Genomic DNA, 23,964 nt, shown 5'->3' with positions numbered 1-23,964 from the left:
CGTGGCCCCTTTTCGCATTGAAGAAGTCGAAATTGAGAGGCTGCTCGTAAATCACACCATTCAGAATGCGTTACAGTTTATTCTGAAGGGAGTTGGAAGAAAGTGGTATGAGGTGATATTCCAAGAACTGCCTCTGTGTTGACAGTCTGACATACTTGAATAAACAAACAGAGTTTCATAAGGCAATGTAGGATAAGAACTGGCCCACACTCTGGTATACAGGAAGCCTACATGACTGGAGAATGTGCAGTACGTAAACATCCTCTCCTATTGCCAGATAAAAAACACAGACAGTGTGTCACCACAATGCATTTATACTGCAGAAACGTATTGTGCAGAAACTTTATGCTTTTTGTGGACAGACGCTCAAAATTGAGGAAATTTTTTTTTTGAATCAATGTAACTATTTTTACAGATTCTAAAATCTGTAAATTACATTATCTGATTCTATATACTTTCTAGATAAAAGTAGCGTTTATTTCGTTGGTTTATCACAAAAATTGTAGAAATCACAGCATTTTGAGTAACATGATTACAATTTTTATTACTCTACAATGGCGGGCATTTAAATTAACTACATCCCGTTGCCACTATTGAAATTTAAATGGCCCGTCCCAAAGAGGTTAAACTTAACACATTGAGGACTGGCAATTTAAATATTTAAATTGCCATGTGGACCGGCATTTTCAAACCAGTACCCTAATTTGTGCACTGTTCACTTTAAAAATTAATATAAAATCTCCTAATTAATTTAATGAACTAAAATTTTTGGAGATCACTTACCAGTGCTCCTATAAGTGCTTGAGAGTGTGATGTTTCTGGAAACATTCCCCTTTGTGAAGTGGCATTACACAATTTGCAAATGTAGGCAGTCATACTCCTTTTTCTGTGAACTGTGCAAACACGGCATTGCCTAGAAGGATGCTTCCCCTTGGACTGTTCACTCTTCATAATTTTCACAAGGGTATGTTTCTGCATATCATCCAAGAGTCACCCAGGGGTGTCCGCATGAGGCCTGTGTGGGGTGGGAGTTGTTGGGCCTGGTCGCAATAAGTCTGTGTCTGACTCTCATTCTGCCGTCACCATCTGGTCTGTAGCCAATGCCTTTGCCACATTCATCAGAAATGCTTTGTATTTCAATTTCGAATCATGGTTTAGATTTTTGTAAACCAAAAATGAATTGAAAATGGCACAATTTATAGGCCAAGTATTGATCGCCTCTATCAGTTCCCTTCATGAACATATTATGCTCAGAAATACAGATAGGCTTCTTTACTTGTCCATGTCTCCTTTGAACCTCAACCATGCTCGAATTGTGGAAATCATATTCACAACACGAGATCCCTCCAGGACTGAAGAAGAATATCCCCCCTTCCTCCTGAATGTGGTTTCACCACGTTGCATCTGATGGAATTTGTTTCACCTTGGATTTCCAGTAAACTGTCCCAAAGTAGGCATTTTGTCTACTTTTCCCCATGTGGCTGTCCCCGCAATTTTACTACCTGCACTTTCATTGGAGCTACTTTCACCTTTATTGTCTGTGGCCACAATTGTTTGTCATCCCCTGTCACTGCCACTGTCTTGAGTCACTTTCACTACTCAGAAGGAATGTCAGATAGCTCATCGGAGAACAAGTCAGATATTTCTTGTTCTCCGAGAGATCGCTTCGTCTTCAACAGCTTCTGTCCTTGATTCATATTGCACTAACATCCTGCCTGGTAAATAACAGCTTGAAGGGTCAAAGATCATTTTCCTTTGGAGGGGGAGCCAAAACAGGGAGGTCAAGTTACTGCCTACTAAGCAAACATTCCAGAGTAATATTATGCAGTAGTCATTCATTTGGGTGGTGCCAGAGCCAGGTATAGTGTGTTACAACCTAATGTGTCCTAAAATCATGATATCATGTGGCCGGTCTGCCACATTTAAAAGCCAAAAGCATGATATCATGCAACCGGTCCTCAATGTGTTAAGTGGAATGGACAGTCCAGGAGGGTTCAAGGCAATTGAGAGACTAGTGCAGAGTGCTTATAAATAAGAGAAGTTAAAGACCTGTGAAGACTTGACACGTGAATTGAAGACTTTCTGTGTTGTAATTACAGTAATCTTGAAAGTGTTACAGTTATTTGCAGTTACAACTAGTGAAGAGCCAATAAACCGATTCACCCATCCAAACTTGGGTCTTAGTCACTGTGATACATAACAGTATGAATGGTCACTTAACGTTTTAAATGTTTTAAGTGGCAGGTATTGGGGCAGAGACCAGATATTATCTTTCAACTGTACTGTGCTCAGATCTGCTCCGAGATAGACTGTGGCAGCTTAATGTACAAGGGAGGTTCAGTAAATAGATCACAAATGGATATAAAATGTAAAACATGTGATATTCACACCTGGAAAAAACATTTATTTCTCGACATATCCTTCATCAACATTGATACAATTGTGGCATCACTTTACCAGCACATTAAAACTCGCAGCATAGAAGTCCTGTGACTGTTGTATCAGCCACTTCCGCACCTCCATTTCAACTTCATCATCAGCGAAACGTTTGCTACCTTACTTACTTACTAACTTACTTATGGACCTTAGCCTTTCTTGAGGAGAAGCCAAATCTGCAGCTACTCAATTTCCCAGCATTTTGTGGAACCTGAAGGTTCATTACCGTGTTCAATGTACACTGGTCCCTGTCCTGAGCCAGATCAATCCAATCCATACCATTCTATCCTATCTCTCTAAGGTCAATTTTAATATTGTCCACCCACCTATACCTTGGTCTTCCCAGTGGTCTCCTTCCTTCTGGCTTTCCTACCAATATCCTAATACATTCCTCATCTCCATCATTCGTGCTACATGCCCTGCCCACCTCATTCTCCTTGACTTGATCATTCTAATTATACTTGGAGAAGAGTACAAGGTATGAAGTTCCTCATTAAGCAGTTTTCTCCAACCTCCAGTCCCTTCCTCCCTTAATGTCAGAGACCAAGTTTCACACCCATACAGAACCAGAAGCAAAATTTTACTTTTGTATTTTGAATTGTTTCATTTTGGTCCGTTACACTATCAGTCACAAAGTCAATAGAAAGTCTGTCGAGTGTAACAATTTTTTTTAGGTCACTTCTTTATCACTTTTGCCTTACATGTTTCGGTTTAATAAAACCATCATCAGAGGCACATATTACAATCATGAAAACACTGTCGTTGTTTAAATGTACACAGTATATATGCTGCGTGGACGCTGCTACAATATGTCGATGTGTAAAAGCACAACACTTGCTAGGATTATTGAATGCACGTTCAAATCTCGCATTCCATCCGAAATTGCCCTCAAGTTAAAAGTTAAAATATTTAAAAATTTAAAACATTTGAAGTAAAAATGTTAGGCTCCTCCTTGTTAATTCATCTCCCATCTCCCATCTTCGGGATGAATTAACAAGGAGGAGCCTAACATTTTTACTTCAAATGTTTTAAATTTTTAAATATTTTAACTTTTAACTTGAGGGCAATTTCGGATGGAATGCGAGATTTGAACGTGCATTCAATAATCCTAGCAAGTGTTGTGCTTTTACACATCGACATATTGTAGCAGCGTCCACGCAGCATATATACTGTGTACATTTAAACAACGACAGTGTTTTCATGATTGTAATATGTGCCTCTGATGATGGTTTTATTAAACCGAAACATGTAAGGCAAAAGTGATAAAGAAGTGACCTAAAAAAAAATTGTTACACTCGACGGACTTTCTATTGACTTTGTTTTAGTTTTGTATATTCTAATTTTTCTGTTTTTGGACAGCTGATGAGACAACAAAAGGTTCTGGACAGAATGGTAGCAAACATTACCAGAGTTCAGTCTCCTCTTAATTTCCTCCTGAATCAGGTTTTGATTTGATATCATTCCCAAGTATTTGAACTTTTTCTCTGTGTTTACTTCTAGACCAACCTACTTACTTGCATCACTTAAAGTTTGTGTGTTTTTCTTTATGGTATCTATGTTATCACCTAGTAGATTCACATCATCGGCATAGACCAACAGCTGATGTGTCCCATTTAATTTCAGTCCTACTTGGCTTTCCTGGACCTTCCTAATAGCATTTTCTAAGGCAAAGTTGAAAAGGAGTGGCGATAAAGCATCGTCTTGTCTCAGACCATTCTGGATAGGAAATTTATCGGACAACTGTTTACCTATACGGACTTTACTGTAAGTTTTGTTTAATTAGCTTAACTATTTTCATGGGTATCCTAAACCCTATCAGAATATTGTACAATACTTACCTCCTAACTGAATCATAGGCTTTTTTGAAGTCTATGAATAGCTGATGTATTGTCTCATAGTACTCAAATTTTTTCTCCAATATCTGACGAATGCAAAAGATCTGATCTGTAGTTGATCTATTATGTCGAAACCCACACTGATAATCCCCAATAATATCATCTATGTATGGACTTAACCTTGAGAGAAAAATATTGGATACAATTTTACATGAAGTTGATAACAGTGAGATCCCCCGATAATTACTACAGTCAGTTTTATCACCCTTCTTGTGAACTGGTACAATAATAGATTCCTTCCACTGATTAGGCAATTTTTCCTTATGCCAAATAGAAGTAATTAGCTTATGGATCTTAGTGAACATAATGTTTCCTCTCCTGCTTGAATCAGTTGTGCCAGAATTTGATCACCACCTGGTGATCTACACACCTTTTGAACTTTTCAGTAGTAATTTCAGCCTGAAAAGGGCTAGGATCAGGTACTGATGGCTTGGCAGTATGTATTTCTATCTGCCTAACATCACTGACCCTATGTACATTCAGTAACTGAGAGTAGTAGTTCTTCCACCTATTCAAAGTGTTGTAGGAATCTGCAAGCAGATCTCAATTCTCATCCTTCACTATGTTACTTCTAGGTTGGTAACCCCTCTTAAAGTAATTTATTCCACTACAGTTCTCAAATGTTTATGTTCTTACTGTTTGTTGCAAGGTCACCAATTTTATCTTTCAGATATTCCTTTTTATTCCTGAAATGCCTGCTGGTTTCATGTCTTATATTTTTCAGATTATCTCTATTAATTTCGCATTATCCTGTAACCATTGCAGTTGGGCTTGTTTTCTTTGGTCTAGTAATTCTGAGCATCCTCTGTCGAACCATGGCTTATACTTCTTCAGTTCATAATCTAGACTCTCCTTGGCAGAAATTTTTATATTTATTAACATCCACCTCACTGTCCAAGTTTTCAAAAGCCACGAATTTATTTGAGACTAGCTGTACCCAGCCACGTGTTGCTGTGGCTCAGTCTGGTTAAATGGAAAAGAAAGAAAAGAGAAAGCACACGTTTCTAATATGTTTAATTTCACAATGCTTGTGGGTATACAATATTTTTTGTTGTTCCTTTGTCTGTGCATTGTCTGGTTTGCCGACTCTAGAACACGCAACGTATAATTGTTCATGTGAGAAGCAATCCGTGTCTAGATCTAAACCGCGCAATTCTAAAGATTGGCCCTGAGCTTTGTTAATGGTGATCGCAAACGCCAATGGAATTGGGAATTGCAATCTCTTAAATTGAAATGGCACATCCGTTGGAATCATAGGAATGCGAGGAATGAGGACATCTTCACCTTTGAAAGGTCCTGTCAAGATTGTTGCTTCTACGACGTTGCTCAATAATTTTTTTACTGCAAGCCACGTGCCGTTGCAAAGCTTTGGTTGGTTGATATTTCGCAACATGATAATTGGCACGCCTATTTTCAATTGCAGTACATGTGGTGGCATCCCTGGCAGATCGAGTGAATTAAAACATTCTGTTCGATAATTAACCGCTTCATCTGTTTCCACAACAGTGTCGATGGACTTGTATGTGACTGCCTCACATTGAATGTTAGACTGAATGATATTGTTAAGTTCGTGGACGTCTTTGTTCTTGGCCGCAAGAATAGCTCGTTCACTCAGCCAGTTGTGTCCTTATAATTGGTTTGAATATTGGGAAATACTTTTTCAACCAATTCTTCTTTGACGTCCTAAATTGCAGAAGTTATGAGGCAATGAAATTCGTCTTGAGGTCAGATCAACCGGCACCTTTCCGTTCCCAATTTCCAGCAATTGATATGAGAATATCTCAGCTGATCAATCGTTTTGCAGCTGGACACACATATTTGTAGTGAATTTTAACATCTTTACGTGTCGCCACAAAGTAGAGTGTTTCAGGCAAGCATTTATTTCGTCTCTTGGTGTTGATTGAGGAATTACAGGTAATGTTTCCCTGAAATCTCCTGCAAGCAATATTAATGCGTTCCCAAATGGTCTGATGTTTCCACGCAAATCTTGCAATGATCGATGAAGAGCCTTGAGCGATTTTTTTGTGTGCCATTGTGCATTCATCCCAAACAGTAAGTTTGCATTTCTGCAATACCTTTCCATGCCTGATGCTTCGGAAATGTTGCACGTGGGAGTTTCAATGAATTGCATGTTCAATGGCAATTTCAAAGCGGAATGAGCAGTTCTTCCACCCGGTAACAATGTCGCAGCTATTCCGGACGACGCAAGAGCTAAGGCTATGTCATTTTGGGATCGAATTGCTGCCAGAATCAATCTAATTAGGCACATTTTACCAGTTCCTCCTGGCGCATGTAAGAAGAATAATTCTGCAACCCTGTTATTGACAGTTTGCATTATTTGATCGTAAATGTCTTTTTGCTCAAGCGCTAGCTTAGGAATATTTGATTGCACATACGACAAAAGATCACGCGTGTTGTAATTTTGTTCACGACGCAATTCTGCATTGAACAAAGCAGCAGCAGAACGATTCGGTGATGGCATTCCCAATTGATTGAGAACTTTGTTCGCAATTTCTAGGCACAAATCTTCAATCATTATCAATGCTTCATTGCAGGTTTCTGCTGTGAAATCCATGTTCATATTGGAATTTTCCTTGCATATTTGACGGAAAATATCTTCAGCCATGTGTGATTTATTTTTCTCCCATAACACTCTTGGAGATGAAGGAGAGCAGGCGGTCAATATGATTGCAAACAATGCACAAATTTGATGTGGATGTGACGTGTTGCATGCATCAGGAATGCATACATCCCAGGGTCAGTCGTTCTCCAATAAATTCAGAGCTTGACATGCACTACGGAAAGTGGCATGTGTAACGCCATTGACAATTCTCAATTGCTGGAAAGACGTTGGACTGGGCACATTTACCAATAGCATGCGAAGAAAGAAGCATTCATCTTGATTGGGATGCACGGTGTGCAGTCTGCCTATTGTAGTTTCTTTGAATATGCCAATTTGTCCATCGACTTGCTCTTCTCGTTTGCGTCGTTCAAATGATTTTCTACTTGCAGTCCATGTGTAACACGTAGGCACTTCCGAATACAGCAGTGTTTTTGCAAACACGTCATTTTGACATAACGCGAAGAAAGCACTTAACGTTGTAGCCGGTGGATTCAGTGCTATTTGTTGCACATTTGCAGTTGTGAAATAAGAGCGTTGTGCATTTTGTAGACGTACTGCTTAGCGAACAACAGCTGGACTTCGTTCATGTATGGGAAATGAAAGAATTCTCCATACAGCCTCATTGCTGCTTATGTATCTTCCAGCCTGATACTGTGCGATTTCATCGATATGTATGACAGCAGTCCTATCACTTCTTTCTGGTTACACGCCAAAAACTGCCATGTCACTGCACTAATTCACATACTTACAAATGTATTTGATCGATTTAACGGAGTTACAGTATTCCATCTTTATGTGCGCTTTGTATGTTTTTGATAGCAAAGGCAAATATGGAACAACCCACCAGTTATCCACTTCGATGTCACCATTTTGCATTTGTATGGTTGCTAATTTACTGCCATCTTCTGCTAATCTTCTTCTGTATGAAGGATATCCATCGTCTCCTGTAACTGTGTTGGATAGTAATGCTCGAGGATATCGCTTAGAGCATTTTCCATCTATCATTCATAGTGAATTTGGATTCAGTGTACCGCAAGGTCCATGTATCATTTTTCGTCACAACTTCATGCAAATACTTCGACGTCGGCATCGGGTATTTCAGCGCATATTACATTGTCGATTTCATTTGAAGTGATTTTGTTATAGAGCCAGATTAGTATATGTGCGTGTGGCAATCCTCGTTTTTGCCATTCCACTGAGTACATCCAGCAGCGCACAGATCGAAACACTTCATGTTTTACCATGAAATCCATCAGCGATTTCAGCTTATGTCTGAAAACACGTGCTGTGATGTCATGCCTGTTCACCGGCGATTGCCCAGGTAGTAAGGGCTGTTGTATATCGTCCCAAGGTGGATTGCATGTGAATGTAATGAATAGGTCTGGATGCCCGTAGTGACGAACATACGCAATTGCATCTTGAGCATACTCATGCATATGACGTGGACTGCCTGTATATGAAGATGGCAAAATGGTTAGTCTTCCAATGTTAGTTGTATCACTGTCATTTACAACTGCATCTCACAAATGAATGTATTCTTCAGAGCGAAGCTTGTTCTGATTCAAACGGATGAATATCAAACGTTCTGTTTCGATTTTTGCATACATATCTACGATGTATTGGTGAAACAATTGACGACATTTCAAAATGTGATTGGCTTCATTCTCTCAAATCATTAATCGGTATGAATAATAGTTCATTGCGCTGCATTTCATATTTGTTACTTCGCCACTGACTGGATTTATCATCTTAACGTTGAAGTGATATCCATCGGCACCACCCCAAAAAATGATTGGATATTGCAGGGCATCGTAGCATCGATGAGTTTCTGCAACTTTAGTCAATTGATCCTTTCTCCGATGAAGAACAGTATCTCTAGGTTGGAATTGATCTCCGACTGTAACATTGCCACCTCGTCTATAGTTGGAGTATTGAATCTTCGCACATGTTGTCCAGCAGGCGTTTTGTCAGCATGAATAACAATCTTATGTGTATCAGATGGCATCATGTCAATTGCTGTTTTGAACAAATGCACTAAATTGTTTTTTCGTGAAGAAGCTCTTGCCGTTGGGAAACGAAGGACCTTTTTATGCCGGTAGAAATTCCGCAGTGTGCATTCAATTCATCATTGCCATCGCCGATGAAATACGTTTGTAGGAATTTAAGTTGACCATCTGGGAATGGAAGCAGGGAGCCGGCTTTATGATAAATTTGTCCTTTCACTCAGAAAGTTGACATGAATTGAGCTGTTACGATTTCTGCGCCAAATGACGTCAGTTGGAAGCATGAGTTGTATTTCCTGATGTTAGATAGGAAGTGCTTTGATTCAGCGGTATATATGGCAAGCAAAGTTTTTAATGGCTCTGGCGGTTCTCCAAGTTGAGGCAGTTTAATTTTTCCCACAGCCCAACATATTCCTTTCGTTTCTCCATTAAATTTCAGAGCCTTTCAATAAGGACACACTTCAGTCATAGTGCTGATGAGAACATGCCAGCTCAAACTATAATCTTCAGCTGGGCTGTACCGGAATGCAAGGTGATTGTAATCGCATCATTGCTGAGCACGGAGTCGTGTTTGACGTTGATCTGCTGTTTCTCGTTGATGTCTTTCAACCACTCTCAGCCTGTCGCATTCATTCTGTTGAGAACAAAGCAGATCTGAAGCTGCAGAACGCGTTCGCCATGCTCGCAACCGTGCATCCTCAAGTCTGGCTGCACGTTGCTCTGCTGCTTCCTTGGCACGTATTTGAGCCATTCTTTGCCTGTTTCGCTCGTTCGCTGATTCCTGTTCTTCCCCAGTTTGATTTGCAATTACTCGTCGCACTGCTTCCGCTCCACGAGTATGACGACCTAAGTTTGATCTTCTGCGAGGCATTATTTGAATGAACTAAAGCAGATCGATTGCACTGAAGAAGAAGAAAGAAAGTTATAACAAAAACATATAAAATTGCAAAACATTAAAAAAAGAAAGAATACGAACTGGAAAACGAAGAAACAAAAAAATAAAAAATATTAACGAAATTTTTCAATTCAGACGCAGATCACTCGACACAGCTCAATTCCACTGCCAATTGCACTGAAAAATAAGGGAAACAGTTAAGAAAACGAAATGAAAAACAATAAAAGAAGGAAAAAATAAACTATACTCACAAAATGGTATGGTAGATGACACAGCTCAATTCCAACGCAATGCCACACGAAGTAATTAAATCAAAATGAAAATAAATCGAAATTTATGAAAATCCAATTTAACAATGCAATCGGAAAGATTGAAATGGAATCGTGAAATATTTAGTATAGCGTATGTTGCTTTTACGTCCAACAGATGGCGCTGTTTTTCAAAAGAAGCATGTTTTTACCTGTCACAGGTGTGACATCTATATAATAGGTATATAGAAATGCGCGTATTCGAATGCAACGTTGTATCAAAATTTCAAAGCAATTGATGAAGAACTTTCAGGGATTTAAGATTTTGAACAAACGAGCATTTCCATTTTTATTTATATAGATTTCAACATGATACTGCTCTTTACCCTCTACCTCATTTAATTTCTTAAGATTGAACCTCTCCATATGAACACTGTGCATTGTTTATTTGCCCACTGCCAGTCTTTCCCTAACCTTTGCCACCACCAGGTAGTAGTCAGTATCACAAACTGCTGCCATGAATGATCGGATATCAAGTATGCTTGAATGCCGTCTCCTGTCAATCAAAATATGGTCGATTTGATTGTTTATCTTCCCATGAGGCAATGTCCAATTTTCTGATAGTAAGATTTTTTTATGTGGCAAAATTTACTACTTTAACTCCATTGTCATTACTAATTTCGTCCAAAATCGTTTGCTACCAAGGTGGTTTTTTAGCGGACCAAACATAGGGAAGTCACTAGGCGCCAAGTCTGGGCTGTAAGGCGGATATTCAAGAAGTTCCCACTGTAGTCCTTAACTTCTCTCCTGGGTTGGTCATTCTGAATCGGGTCTGGCATTGTCATGTTGAAGAAATATCCTTTCCAGTTGGCCTGGAATTTTTCTGTGAATTACATCCCAAAGTTTAAACAGAACATCATGGTACAATGGAGAATTCACATTTTCACCACTGTTCTGAAATGGGCTAAGAGTACTCCCTGAGAATTCCAAAACACAGCAAGTATAACCTTCTGAGCTGGGTATGCTCATAACCTTAAACTTTTTGGTTGAAGGTGAACTGGGATGCTTCCATTGCATTGAAGCTGGCTTTGATTCGGGTTGGTAGTGATGCACCTACAGTTTGTCCCCAGTAACAATCCTATTAAGCATATCTTCTCCTTCATATGCATACCATAAGAGATGTTCCAAGGACAGACTCATTCACTTCATTTTTCTTGATCCTTCAGTTCTCTGGGCATCCACCATTCGCACACTTTCTGAAACTGCAAATGATCATGCATTATGCTATATGCTAAACCATAGGAACACCCAAGTGAAGATGTTACACTGTCTGTCATTATCCTCCTGTCAGCTCATATCAGCTCTGCCACCTGCTGCACAGTCACTTCTGTTGCAGTCTCAACGAGGCAACCTGGTTGGGCATCATCTGTGACTTTCAAACTTCCTTGAGAGAATATCTCGATCAGTTGTGAAGCTCTTTATGCGACAAACACTTCCCACCATAAACAGGAATAGTTTCTTCATGAATATCCTTTGCATTGAGTCCTTTTGCCCACAAAAAATGCACAACAGAGCGCTGATCTTCGGTAGTATATTCCTCAAGTGTGGTTGCCATTTTACTACAGAAAGCAGCCTCTGAACATGGTGCATGCATGTCTGCTACCTAGATATTCACGAAGCTGGACTGTGCTGCTACCTGGTGATACACATAGAAAACCTGTTACAACCATTACAACTGTTTTACTTCCATTTGTGACCTATTACTGACTCTCCCTCATATAACTTCACAGCAAAGGTCAAGTTTTGTGTAATTGACCCTGTCCACAGCACTGGGATTTTTGTTGCAATTGGTGCCTTCTGTATCAAATGGCCTAAGGGTCTATATATACTAGAATCTGGATAATTTCCTGTCTCCTTGCAGAGAATCTTATGCTGTGTTCTTGTTTGGCAAAGGTAGAAACTCAACCCAGTCCGTCTTATGATGTGTTCTTTCATCCAGCCAGCTGTAATAGATATGAGTTGCACATTGCAGTTCCTTGACCACTGGGCATGTGCTTCATGAACTCCTTCAGGGTCTTGACATGTGCTTGCCATGTATTGGCCCCATTAAATTATTGTGTCTTCTTCTTTGCCATATCATAGAGCCAACCTTGTGACCTTTAACTTGTCAAAGACATGACAGGCAGAATATCTGCCCATAGGCATTGCCAGCTTTTAGCTGAACTCCTGTTTGCTTTCCAGACTAAATGGCAGTTTCCAGTGACAGATCATTTGTTCATGGGTAATCTGGTTATTCCTTGATGTATGAAGGTTCCAGTTGGCTCAGTAAAAATGACAGCAGTTTTACTGCTAAACTCAGTGCCATGTATGGAGCTCATCTTTATACCCATCATCAACAACCTTTACAAAAGAATCTCTGATTGCCTTGCAGAGTCTCTGTACTTGTACAATCAACCACACAGTCTTTTAATGATTGTGTGCTAAATTTCACATATCTGTAAGGCAGGGAAGTTTGTTGTGTTTTGATATGGGTACCTGGCTATACAGACCTGCCTGGCATTGAAGCCACTGATGTGACTATTAAGAAGGCAACCTTGAATGGAATTGTGATGTCAGAATGAGCTCTTGGCAGTGATGTTTGTGCTTCATGGTGAGATGATTGACCTATACACAGGATAAACTGCGTGCAGTGAAGCCATTTGTTGAGGTGTGGCAGTCCTTGAGCTCATCAGGAAGGAGAAAGTCCTGGTTACCTTTCCTTAGATTGGGCTCACGCACCTTATTTATGGGTATTTGCTGCATGATGACCTGGCACCAGTTCGAACCCTGTGTGATGCACCGCTTACCATTTTACATGTCCTGCAGTGATGGGACGTGGCACCAGTTTGTACTCTGTGTGATGTCCCTCTTACTATTTTGCATTTCCTATGATGAAGAATGTCAAACCTTCTATCGTGTAGATTCCAGTGATTGGAGGGGCTCAACTGAGGAGGTGTCTTCTCGTGTCTTCTCCCGAGGACAGAACAGATCCAGTTTCCGAAATGTGTTTTCTATTCTCTAGAATACCAGATAATGGGAAAAGTAAAAAAATCCAGTAATTCTGTGTCTTCCATCATCGTGTTATATTACATGTCATCTTAGGAGATAATCATTGTAATATACCTGACATTGTGGCATTTCTTGACAGTATAGAGGTTTTATTCTCCTGTTTTGAGTCACTTTATTTTCAGTGGTTTAACATATCACTGGGCCTGTTTTGTTGTGTATCTTTAAGCTAGTATTTATTGGTTTCCTTCACAATACTGTTAGACCACTCTGCAGCATAACATACATTCAGTATTTTCTAATATTAAACTGGGTTTTATAAAATATATTTGTGCCTGATTTTTATCCTGGAACATAAAACTGCAGGTGCTCACATGCCTTTAAACCCACTCATTCACACACTTAATCCTAGTACAAGATCAGGTGAGTTGTCAGCATCACACTCACCACTTCACTCAGGAGGAAATAGCCTCAAATACCATTTGATAGGAGACTGGGTTGACCCAAAAGCTGGTCTGGACATAGCAGAGAAGAGAACTCTCCACCCCTCCTAGGGATTAAACCCTTGTCATCAAGTCCATTGACAATCGCTGCTCTACCCTGCTGAGTACCTGTAAAGTACTTCATCTTCCGATGAGGAATGTTTGGCAGTTGATTCCTGAGTGTCATAGTGGTTATCACTCTGCTTCATATTTGGGAGGTACATAACTTGAATCTTTTCTGGGGGACCACCTAATTCTTTTTGTGGTTTTTCTCACTTCTTCCAGGTAAATGCTGTCGTAGCCACCTAGAAATAGACCACTTCTTCCAAGTCATCAATCACAATCATGTTATTTCTCATTTGATGATAGGTAATAAATGCATGTCTTTTGCTGCATTTTAAGTTACACTTTATTATGCAGTTTCTGTTATAATGTAATTTTGTACTGTGCAACAGTACAGTAAATACTTGTTTTGAAGAAAGGGGCAAACCTTCTTCTGTTATATTATAATATTTGTGATTTTCTCAACATGAAGATTCATATTGTGATATTCTAGGTACCATGTAGTCTAGTAGGTGGGCACCATTAACTTGGAGAAACATGTTGCATCCATCTTCAGGGTAGACGTTTCATTATTTATCATACGATGGGGTACCCAAAAGAAATCAAACTAATTTTTTTGTGGGTAGAGCTTTTGTAGTACCGCGTTTTGCCGCTATGAGCGCATAGAGCTAACATTCCTGAGTCGATAAGCCAACTACCGTTGTTTCAGAAGGTAAGGACTAGTTTTGGCAGAATTTGTAGTGACAACTGTTTTGTGTGATCGTCGTTTTTGCAGTGGCTGATTTTCGTGAACAGCGTGCAGCGGCGAAATTCTGCTATTTGCTCGGGAAAAGTGGAACAGAAACTCTTAAAATGTTAAAAACGGCATACAAGGACGATGCTATGGGGAAAACTCAAGTGTTTGAGTGGTTTTCCCGTTTCAAAAATGGTGAAATGTCAATTGATGACAGACCTCGTTCTGGTCGTCCTTCCACGGCCCGAACACATGAAAATGTTGAAAAAATTCGTGAAATCATCAAGGAAGATCGACGACAGACCATTGAAGAAATTGTGGAGCTGTTGGGAGTGACTTGGAGCTCAGTTCAGCGAATTTTGACAGAAGATTAGGGAATGAAAAGGGTGGCTGCGAAATTCGTGCCACGACTGCTGACTGCTGAACAAAAACAAGGTCGCATGGAAGCATGCTGTGCTTTGAAAGAAGAGTCCTGAAATGATCAAAACTTTTTTTTTGTTTCCTCGAATGAAAAGAGACATGAAAGGAAAGTGTTTTGCCGATGTTGCTGAGGTGATGGAAAAAACGACGGAGGCGCTGTCAAGCATCTCAAAAGATGAATTTAGACAATGTTTTGAAAAATGGAATAAAAGACTGGACAAATGTATTAGTGTAAGTGGAGAGTACTTTGAAGGGGATTGAAGGTTTGTGCTTAAAATTTGAATAAATAAGTTTAAAAAAAATAAGTTCGGTTTGGGTACCCCCTTGTATATTGTGTGTAAGATATGAAGGAGGAAATAAAAGATATCCAGTGTAATGCTGCCTCTAATTTACTTTTTTAATGTTAACACAGTTTGTTCTTAAAAGTGATGTGTTTGCTGATGTCTGCAAACTGTTTGACATGTTCTATTAACATGTGGTTATGTGTGTTCACACTAATAACATAGCTGTTGCTGCATTATAAAGCATCTGTGATGTGACATGAGATGTTCCATGAATAACACTCAGAGAGATGTGAGATTTGAGGCTCTCTTCATGGTGGCTATGAAGATGATTGCCTTCTGCGTAGGCTCACCATATGTACCGTTTTTTATTATTTTCTAGCTGTCCTGTCGTTTTCATAAAAATGTAAGTTTTGTCTACATGTTGTCCTGTGAGAGAAGGAGATAGATGAGTGTATGCACTGCAAGACGGTTTAAATAAATCATGGACTTAAATCAGTGCAACAGGACGCTAAAATATAACATCATTCATTGTTGTTGAAAGTGATTGTAATGGTGCAGCGGGTAAAATTGCGGCAAGTGAAGCTCTTGTTGCCTATCATGCTGTGCGTCACAACCAAAGTTTTAGGGCAAATGACTGTTTATCTAAATTAATAAAGAATATGATAAATGCCTGGAATTCCATGATTTTTCTAATGTAGTAGAGTTTATTCTTTGTCTTCCTGGAAGCACAGCATCTGTTGAAAGAATAATCTCTATTATAAATTATATGTGGACCAGGGAGAAATCCCAACTAAGTGTTGAGACATTGAGAGCTATGTTGATAGTAAGACTAAATTGTGGCATGGAGTGTGATAAGTTCTATGACATGATATTGAAAAATGATACACACTCCGTCCCAAGTGCAAACAATATATATTATATGTCTTTGATCTTGTTCTCTTCTACACTACATGTTTCGGCCTCTATCGGCCATCATCAGGTGTATACTCTTAATGTTGCTGCCACACTGAAACCCAGTCTAAAATTTAACATTTAAAAAACACATTGTTATTTTTTTTTTCGTGTTATCAGTATCTACCTCGATATGTGTCTGGTATGTAGATTATGTTGCACACGTCAAATTTTCCTGTAGTAGCAATATAAAACCTTTATTTATGATTTTAAAATCCTTTAAAATTTTCTCTAAATTTTAAATTTAGAATTTAAAATTGTTAGGGTTACTCGCCCTATGTCTAAAGTGCTGGAGCGGCTAGTTCTTGTTCCACACTGTACAGGTGTTATTCTGTGTGGTCTTCCTGTGTGCGTGCCGCTGCTTGTATTTACTACGTGGCCGATTGAGGCCGAAACATGTAGTGTAGAAGAGAACAAGATCAAAGACATATAATATATATTGTTTGCACTTGGGACGGAGTGTGTATCATTTATCGTGTAGAGTGCAACAGGATGCTGAGATATAATATGATATTGAAAGATCATAATTTGTTGTGTAAAGTAAGTTCATCAGAGAAATACACATGGTATAGTAATGATGATGACCAAATGCAGCCCTCTACATCCATAGCCTGCAATATGTATGGTTTCTGTCATGCTTGAATTGATACACACTTAAAGTCTGCCGGCGGTTGCTCATCAGAGCGGCGCAATAATACCATCTCAATTTGGTCACCCTCCTGTCTCGGTTTTGTCTGAAGGGAATATGGTCAGCCTACTTCTGTGACATAACACTATGTACTCTGGTAGATGTTTACCAACATTCTAGAGGAATGGGCTGCCTCCATCTTCACGATTGAAGAGTTAACTGAGTAGTACTATGGATATTGGGAGAGGGTGGTATGGGGCCCTGTGCATACCAGTAGGAGTGAAGAGAGAGAGAAATATAGCCTTTGAGTGAACTGTTGAGTAATAAATTGAATCTTTGATTATACGATCTTGGATTTTACATTTTTCATGAATTTACATACTTTTTGCATGTTTCCAGCAAAATTCCCACAACAATACTGTTAAACTTCAACAGATTTTGTGTTTCTTGAACTGCATATTTTCCCTACATTTGCACTTCATCTTTCTAGTCCTGACTACAAAAATTCACCTGGTTTTATGTTACGTAGTTATCTCACGAGAAATTCTTTCCCAAGCCAAATCTCTTTTGTCCTGCCTAGCACAGTCTGGGTGATGGCTGTCATATATACCAGGCTCTTGCACAATTAACTGAACAAAAACAAAATTAGCGGGTTAGTCAACCTTTATTTCCATCTTAAGAAACAAACGAATCACTGAAGTGCTTTAAAGAACAGCTGACACAAAGAGACCATGTAGCAATGCAGTTGTGAGAAGACTGGCATGCTCCATTGCCTGGAATTTGAGTTTCTCAGTCTTTCCTTGAGTTCCGTTGCCATTTCCTCAATTTGTGCTGCTCCATTCAGTAACATGTGTTCAACTAAGGCTGATAACAATTCTGGGAGATTGCAGTTACCATTTTCCTTTATTTGCCCTCTCCGTATATATATTGTACATACCACCAATTGGCTGATGCACAGCTGCAAGTGATTTGCACACACCATGTGACTTAACTAAGGCCTATCAGACATGAGGGGATTTCTCTGCTTCTATAATCCAAGTTGCTCACTGGTTAGGTCAGCTTTGCTTTCTCTGCATTTTAATAAAACTCAGTGAAAGGGTCGTTTCTTTTTCATGTCTTGTGTTATAAGGAAATGACCATTCCAACACAACAAGTGTTTTTTCATAAGTAAAACATTCGGCAGAAATGCACCCAGGTTAAATTCTTCAATCTTCCAGTGCCCATGTAACTTCTTCTCATAGAGACCAAATATTATTGTCAATTAAGACAAATTTCACAGCAAGAGGATGAATTATGGATAATAATGAAAATGGAAATCATTGAAAATAAGTGATGAAATTAATATTTCAGCAGAAGGTGGTACACATGTTGGCGCATGTGTTGAACTGGCATCACGCTCGAGACTTTCAGTGTCCACGCTGATCTCTGTTGTTAGGGACTGTGAAGAAACTGAGAGAAGTTGTGTCCAGTGTGGACTTTTGTCCGAGCAGTATAAATTGCTGAAACATTTGCGTGGGAGAAACTGGGATCTGCACTTGCTGCATGGTTTGAGAATAATGCTTGACACCCACCTCAAGGAGAAGGCCTTGTACCTTGCTACTTGTCTGGGAATAGCCAACTTTTCGGTTTTCAGTGGATTGATTAGCAAATATTAGAGGAGACAACATTGATTAGAGAATTCTGTCAGGTGATAGCAGGATTGCTAATCCAGGAACTGTAGAAGAGTGGAAAAATTACTGACTCTTGCAGAAAATCATCTGTGATACATACAGTGGTGATGTGACTGGTCTGTTTTTGGTCTACAACCTTGCAAATCATTCACTTTTCAAGGAGATTTTTGCCATATAAAATCTAAACAGAGGGTTATTGTACTGTTGACATGCAGTGCTGATGGCAATGATAAACTACCGCCTCTTGTATTTTTTTATTGCTAGCGGGGTGGGACTAAGTCCCTTGTACTGCGGCCACTTCTGGCCTATTGTACCAGATGATAGGTGAGGGTGATTGTGGAGCAATTGTTGGAATGAAGATTGGCAAGGGAAACCGAAGTACTTGGAGAAAACCTGTCCCAGTGCCACTTGACCAGACCTGGGCTCGAACCCAGGCTGCCGTGGTGGGAAGCCAGCGACTAACCGCTTGAGGTATGGCGTGGCCCTCCACCTCTTGTAACTGGAAAATATAAACGTTCACATTGTTTCAAGAATATCAAGATCCTGCCTACAAAATATTAAACTAATACAAATTCTGAGACCACCACCAAAAGTTTTCAAGATTATTTCACATGAGTAGATTCAAAACTGTGTGCTAGAAATTGCAGAATCTTGCTTTTTTTTTTTTTTTTGCTCAATGCTGCTCACCCAGAGAACACATTTCTCAATAATAAAAGTTTTATTTGTCCCACTTAACTGTACCAGCCAGCAACAGCTTTTCTGCCTTGTGCGTTCAAGTTCTAAGGTCTCCGATTTTTTTCTCACACAATAAACATACAAAAAATTTGAAACTTCTGTCACTTTTCAACGTAATCTCCCTGCAGCCATACACATTTTTCACAATGTCGACACCATGATTCCATGGCCGCTGCGAACGCTTCTGTAGGAGTCTGTTTTGACCACTGGAAAATTGCTGATGCAATACGGATTGAAAAACGGCATCCATGTCTCATCCATTGTCACAGTCGATGAAAAGAAAGTCCCATTCATGCCTTCATCGCGTGTCAACATCGCCTGGCAAATTGCCATGTGTGCGGCCTTGTGGTCATCCGCCAGCATTCGTGGCACCCACCTGGAGGACACTTTCCGCATTCACAGGTCTTCATGCAGGATTTTATGTACAGATCCCACGGAAATGCCAACTTTGGAGTTGACGTTTTCCACACTCAATCGGCGATCCTCCAAAACAACTTTCTCAACTCACTCGACCATGTTGTCAGACCGGCTGGTGCAAGGCCGAGATTGTTTTGGTTCGTTATCACACGACGTTCGGCCTTCTTTGAACTGTCGCACCCACGAACGCACATTTTTCACATTCATGACACCATCACCACACGTCTCACTCAACTGGCGATGAATTTCAATGGGTGCTACACCACGCAAGTGGAGAAAACGAATGATTACTCGCTGTATCAAAAACACTTCTCACTCTCGCTGGTACCACTAGAGTTCTGTGTGCCGTAGAGTGCTGCCATCTCTGTCATGCATTCACAAAGAGTGAACACGTATTTTAAACTAAACCACATATGTCTATCTGCTCCCAGTCCTGAGAAAACAAATCGGAGACCTTAGAACTTGGACGCCCCTTGTATTTGGGAATCATCCATGCATTCAAGTGCTATTACAGAAAGCAGTTGATTCAGAAGACCATTATAGATAGGAAACTGCTCCAAGATCCTACACTGGTGAAGCTGGATGTGTTGCCTGCTGTGCACTTCATAGCAGAAGCCTGGAGATTGATAACACCCACTGCAATCAAGAATTGCTTTGTGAAGTGTGGTTTCTCAATTGATCATGTCAGCAGCAATGATGACAGTGCAGTGAAACTCAGTGAAGATGAAGAGGGTGACTGGCACAGTGTAAAATCTCTTGGAGTGCACTTTGAGGACTACACAACATGTGACAGTGCTCTCAAGGTTTATGGGATCCAGAATGTCAACCAGGTGTAAGAACAACATTTGACTGTGTCAGAAGAAGAAGAGGAAGTTGCAGAACATAAAGCATCATTCTTGGATGCACTGAAATGACTGGAAGCAGCCAGAACTGTATTGTAATGTGCTTCAGAGTTGAAAGTGAATTGTACTGACTGAGAAAGCTCAAGAATAAAAGTAACAAAAAGCCTCTTATTGGACGGTTAAGAAATAGTGTAACTAGGTATGTACCACGTTTGCTGGTATATCCAGACAAACGCTAGGATGGATGGATGGATGAATGAATGAATGAATGAATATAAGGGGTAGTCCTTCTCGGCCCTTGCACCGCTACCTACAGTGATCTGTTGTGCTTCAACGCTAGGATAGTACCTTGGATTAGATTATGACCACTTTCTTTCTCAGACTTTCCATTCATCTGTTATAATCATCTTATCTTACTGATGCTACATAACAGCAGCAGTTGATGAAGCATCATAAAATAACCGAAGGAATGTTGTTAAGTGTTCAGACATTTTTTTAAAATGACCTTCTGAAGTTAGATATAAAGGGAATGACATTTTCTTTGCATTATATCATTCTCATTTACCCGATCTTACATTTTTCTCAATCTTATATTTATTTTAGGCAGCCCCTTAGGAAGTGCATAAGTGAGGTTTCACTGTAGAAGGAAGTTAGTAGAGAGAGAATTAACGAGCAGTAGCACAGAAAAGGGGGAACTTTTCAAGTACAGAGTGGATAGAACAGACAAAGACATTAACCTGGGAGCTTATGGCAGAGTAGTGGGAGAAAATGAATCAGAGAAGAAAGGCACAGGGGACAGACTGAACTTTATGGCAGAGCAAGGAAGGAAAAGAAAAAAGAATTAGAAGAGGAAGGCTGACTGAAGGTAAGGAAACAAAAATTGAAAGAAGGTAAAATGAATGAGAGGGTCATGGGAGAGGTAGAACCTAATCAGTGTTGGGCCATGTGCTTGTAAGGGAAGTTCTATATGCTGTATGTTCCACACTCATCTTTCTCTTTATCCTGATGGAAGCAGTCAGATTCCCTGAAATGTTGGTTATAGTACACCACATTCCCAGAAGACATAAATCTTCTTAGTCACTACCAAGAGAACCTCAAGTCTCACAGTGGTAGACATATTTATCGAACTGAGTATATGATCTGTTTCAGCACAAGAAGCGTGTGGCCAGTGAAACAACACAGTGAAACTGAACAATGTGGACTCCCGAATTTCATTACAGGTTTTCCATGCCAAATCAACGGACTTTGCCAGAAGTCTGTGGCACTTAATTTTTTATTTTGAATGAAACTTGATGTAACCGTAGGTTGGCAAGATATAAGTAAAAGTACAAAGTATATTGTGGTTTTGAGGATACAGATCTGTGTGACTATATTTAAAAGTGGTCATTTGTGGAAAGAATAGCTTGAACCAGGATATTGGGTGTACAGATAGAAGTGTCTGAACTACCATGTCACAGTGTTTTCATGTTTATTATTTTAAAATCCAATCTACTAAAACTTTCCTACCTTTTAAATAAGAGTGTCTTGAGTTGCAGTGGTAAATGTATGGTGCTTGAAAGTTCAAAGTCAAATTGAGAAAGAATCTGAAGGTGGCATGATGATAAACACCTTATTTATCTTTAATAAAAATTAATACTTTTTTGTCATGTTGCTTTAAAATGAATATGTTTTTGAGAATAAACTAATCATTCTTCATTTAATATTGTAATTACCTCAAAAAGAAAATGTTTTCCTTATTGTGTCCACAGGTCTAAGAGAGATAGGTATGAGGTGCCAAGTATTGTATAATTTGTATATAAAGTTGTGAATAATATACAAATAATAAATTGAAGTTGGAACACATGTGGCAAAACCATGAAGTTATGCAATTAAAAAATAGTTTTACTCAACCTCCTTGTAACATACAAACCATCTTCTTTAAGGGCTTATGAAAACATTTTGCTGTTATGATTTGCACCAGCTATACTTATAAATTTATGTGCATGCTTACTCTAATTACAATAGAATTCAAAGGCCTGGTACATTTTATTAGTTTTAAGGGAAATTAATTCCAATAACAATTTGATACTGAATATGCGAAATATATAACATAAGAGAAAGGTAAGCAGTTTAATTGTATATGTACCATGCAAGTATCTTGCAAACTGGAATTACTCAACATTAAGAGCAGTCCTATGTCTTTGGCAATAAATAGATTTTGCAGTAATTGTCACTGAATTCTCCCTGGAGCTTTTCAAGGTGGCTTACACAAGATATCTGCCTTGGCTGCAGTTCTGAATGATGTCACATTAGGTATGGGAGGAGATTGCAAGGTTCTTCACAGTTCTAATTTGTACTTAAATGCATTTACTGAAGTGATCAGTTTTTGTTGTGAGCTGAATTTCCTCGAACAGTTCTAAATGCAGCGTGTTCAGGGTTTAGATTTGTGTAAATTACAAAACTGAAGTCTGTAAGCAAGGCCACATCATCCAGCTTGCATAGTATCAATTGCATGAATGCAGGAACACATTTATACCTTCCAGAAGATTTAGGAACCTCACGACCACTTTGCCTGGACTGAGCTGCCTGATTGAATGTACAGCAGCAAATTGCTATACTCAGCTTCATCATGGCAGAGTACCTTCTGTAATGTGTATTGCATTGATGCAGTCTTAATTGAGTTAATTATCTTAGTAACAGTTTTCATAATGTGCTAAAAATGAGGAACTTTTATGCTTAAAGGTTCCTGATGTATTGTATGGTGATGGGAAATGAAATTTTGAAGAAGAATTTACTTTGGCACAAAGCAAGAAATACATTCTGGAATGTGTGCCTCGTGCTATGTTAACATTTTGAGAGGCATGCTGCTTTCTGTGCATACTGCTTCTAGGTATTATAAATACCTAAATATCATCACCCCTTGCTCACTCTTTCAGTGAAGTAGTATGAGGAACTCTTCTCTTATGAAAAAGTTGCTAAATGTCATGGCAGTTATTAACAGTTGGGCAGTATTTGATATCTACTTGTAAAGAGGAAATGTACACTCTTAAATCATTTTTCAACTCTTGACTCCATATTGTCCCAAATAGTCTTACTTCATTTTGTTGCAGTCTGTTTATAGCTGAAATTATTGTCGCGTATCGCGGGGTATATCGCGACGAATAACTTCTCGATGTATTCGATGTAGCGAATTTTATTTCACATTCGCGCTTACAATCACCCAAATTACAGATTTACGATTACTGCTATCTGCAGTATCACAAATAGTACACTCCAAATGCCAGAATACAACTGACTAGTTGCTGGCTAACTCGGCGGTAGCTCCAGGACTCACTGACTGACTCAGTACAACTACTCTCTGGATAGCCTTCGCTGCTCCCTATGTAGCCTCGATCGGACAATACGGGAAAACGGCCACGTAATAGGCACCCTTGTTGCTAGCCACGCTGTGTTGCTATGTAACGCTAGCGGAGGTCACCGTTGTTACTATCGTAACGTCGCCGCTGTTGATTCGCGTTGCCTAGCGACCGCGATATCCCTCGGTGACGTCGCCGCGGAGGGGAGTGGCGGGGCGGGAACTCGCCTATTACCGTAAGAACGCGAGCGTTACGCCAC

The 23,964-nt window shown here is 39.5% G+C and overlaps 1 protein-coding gene across 4 annotated transcripts in view; it reads left to right on the top strand.

Moving 5' to 3' along the window:
* The window catches only part of LOC111872214 (G kinase-anchoring protein 1), an 86,310-nt gene extending 64,085 nt beyond the window's left edge, over positions 1–22,225 (top strand). Inside the window, exons 6-7 of one of the 4 annotated variants that reach the window (XR_002844185.1) lie at positions 13,913–13,996; positions 21,520–21,602. Coding sequence is in view for 3 of the 4 variants with exons in the window: in XM_023865874.2 (XP_023721642.1) it covers positions 21,520–21,652 (133 nt within the window). In the remaining variant the exon portion in view is untranslated. Of the gene's footprint in view, positions 1–13,912; positions 13,997–21,519 lie in introns of those variants that run through there. The other 3 variants (XM_023865874.2, XM_023865875.2, XM_023865876.1) reach the window with 3 other exon arrangements.
* Positions 22,226–23,964: the final 1,739 nt, after the last annotated feature.

Source organism: Cryptotermes secundus, unplaced genomic scaffold, assembly GCF_002891405.2.
Source record: "Cryptotermes secundus unplaced genomic scaffold, Csec_1.0 scaffold710, whole genome shotgun sequence".
NCBI classification, from domain to species: domain Eukaryota; kingdom Metazoa; phylum Arthropoda; class Insecta; order Blattodea; family Kalotermitidae; genus Cryptotermes; species Cryptotermes secundus.
Note: the sequence above shows the minus strand (reverse complement) of the source record. Positions and strands in the feature narration are given on the sequence as shown.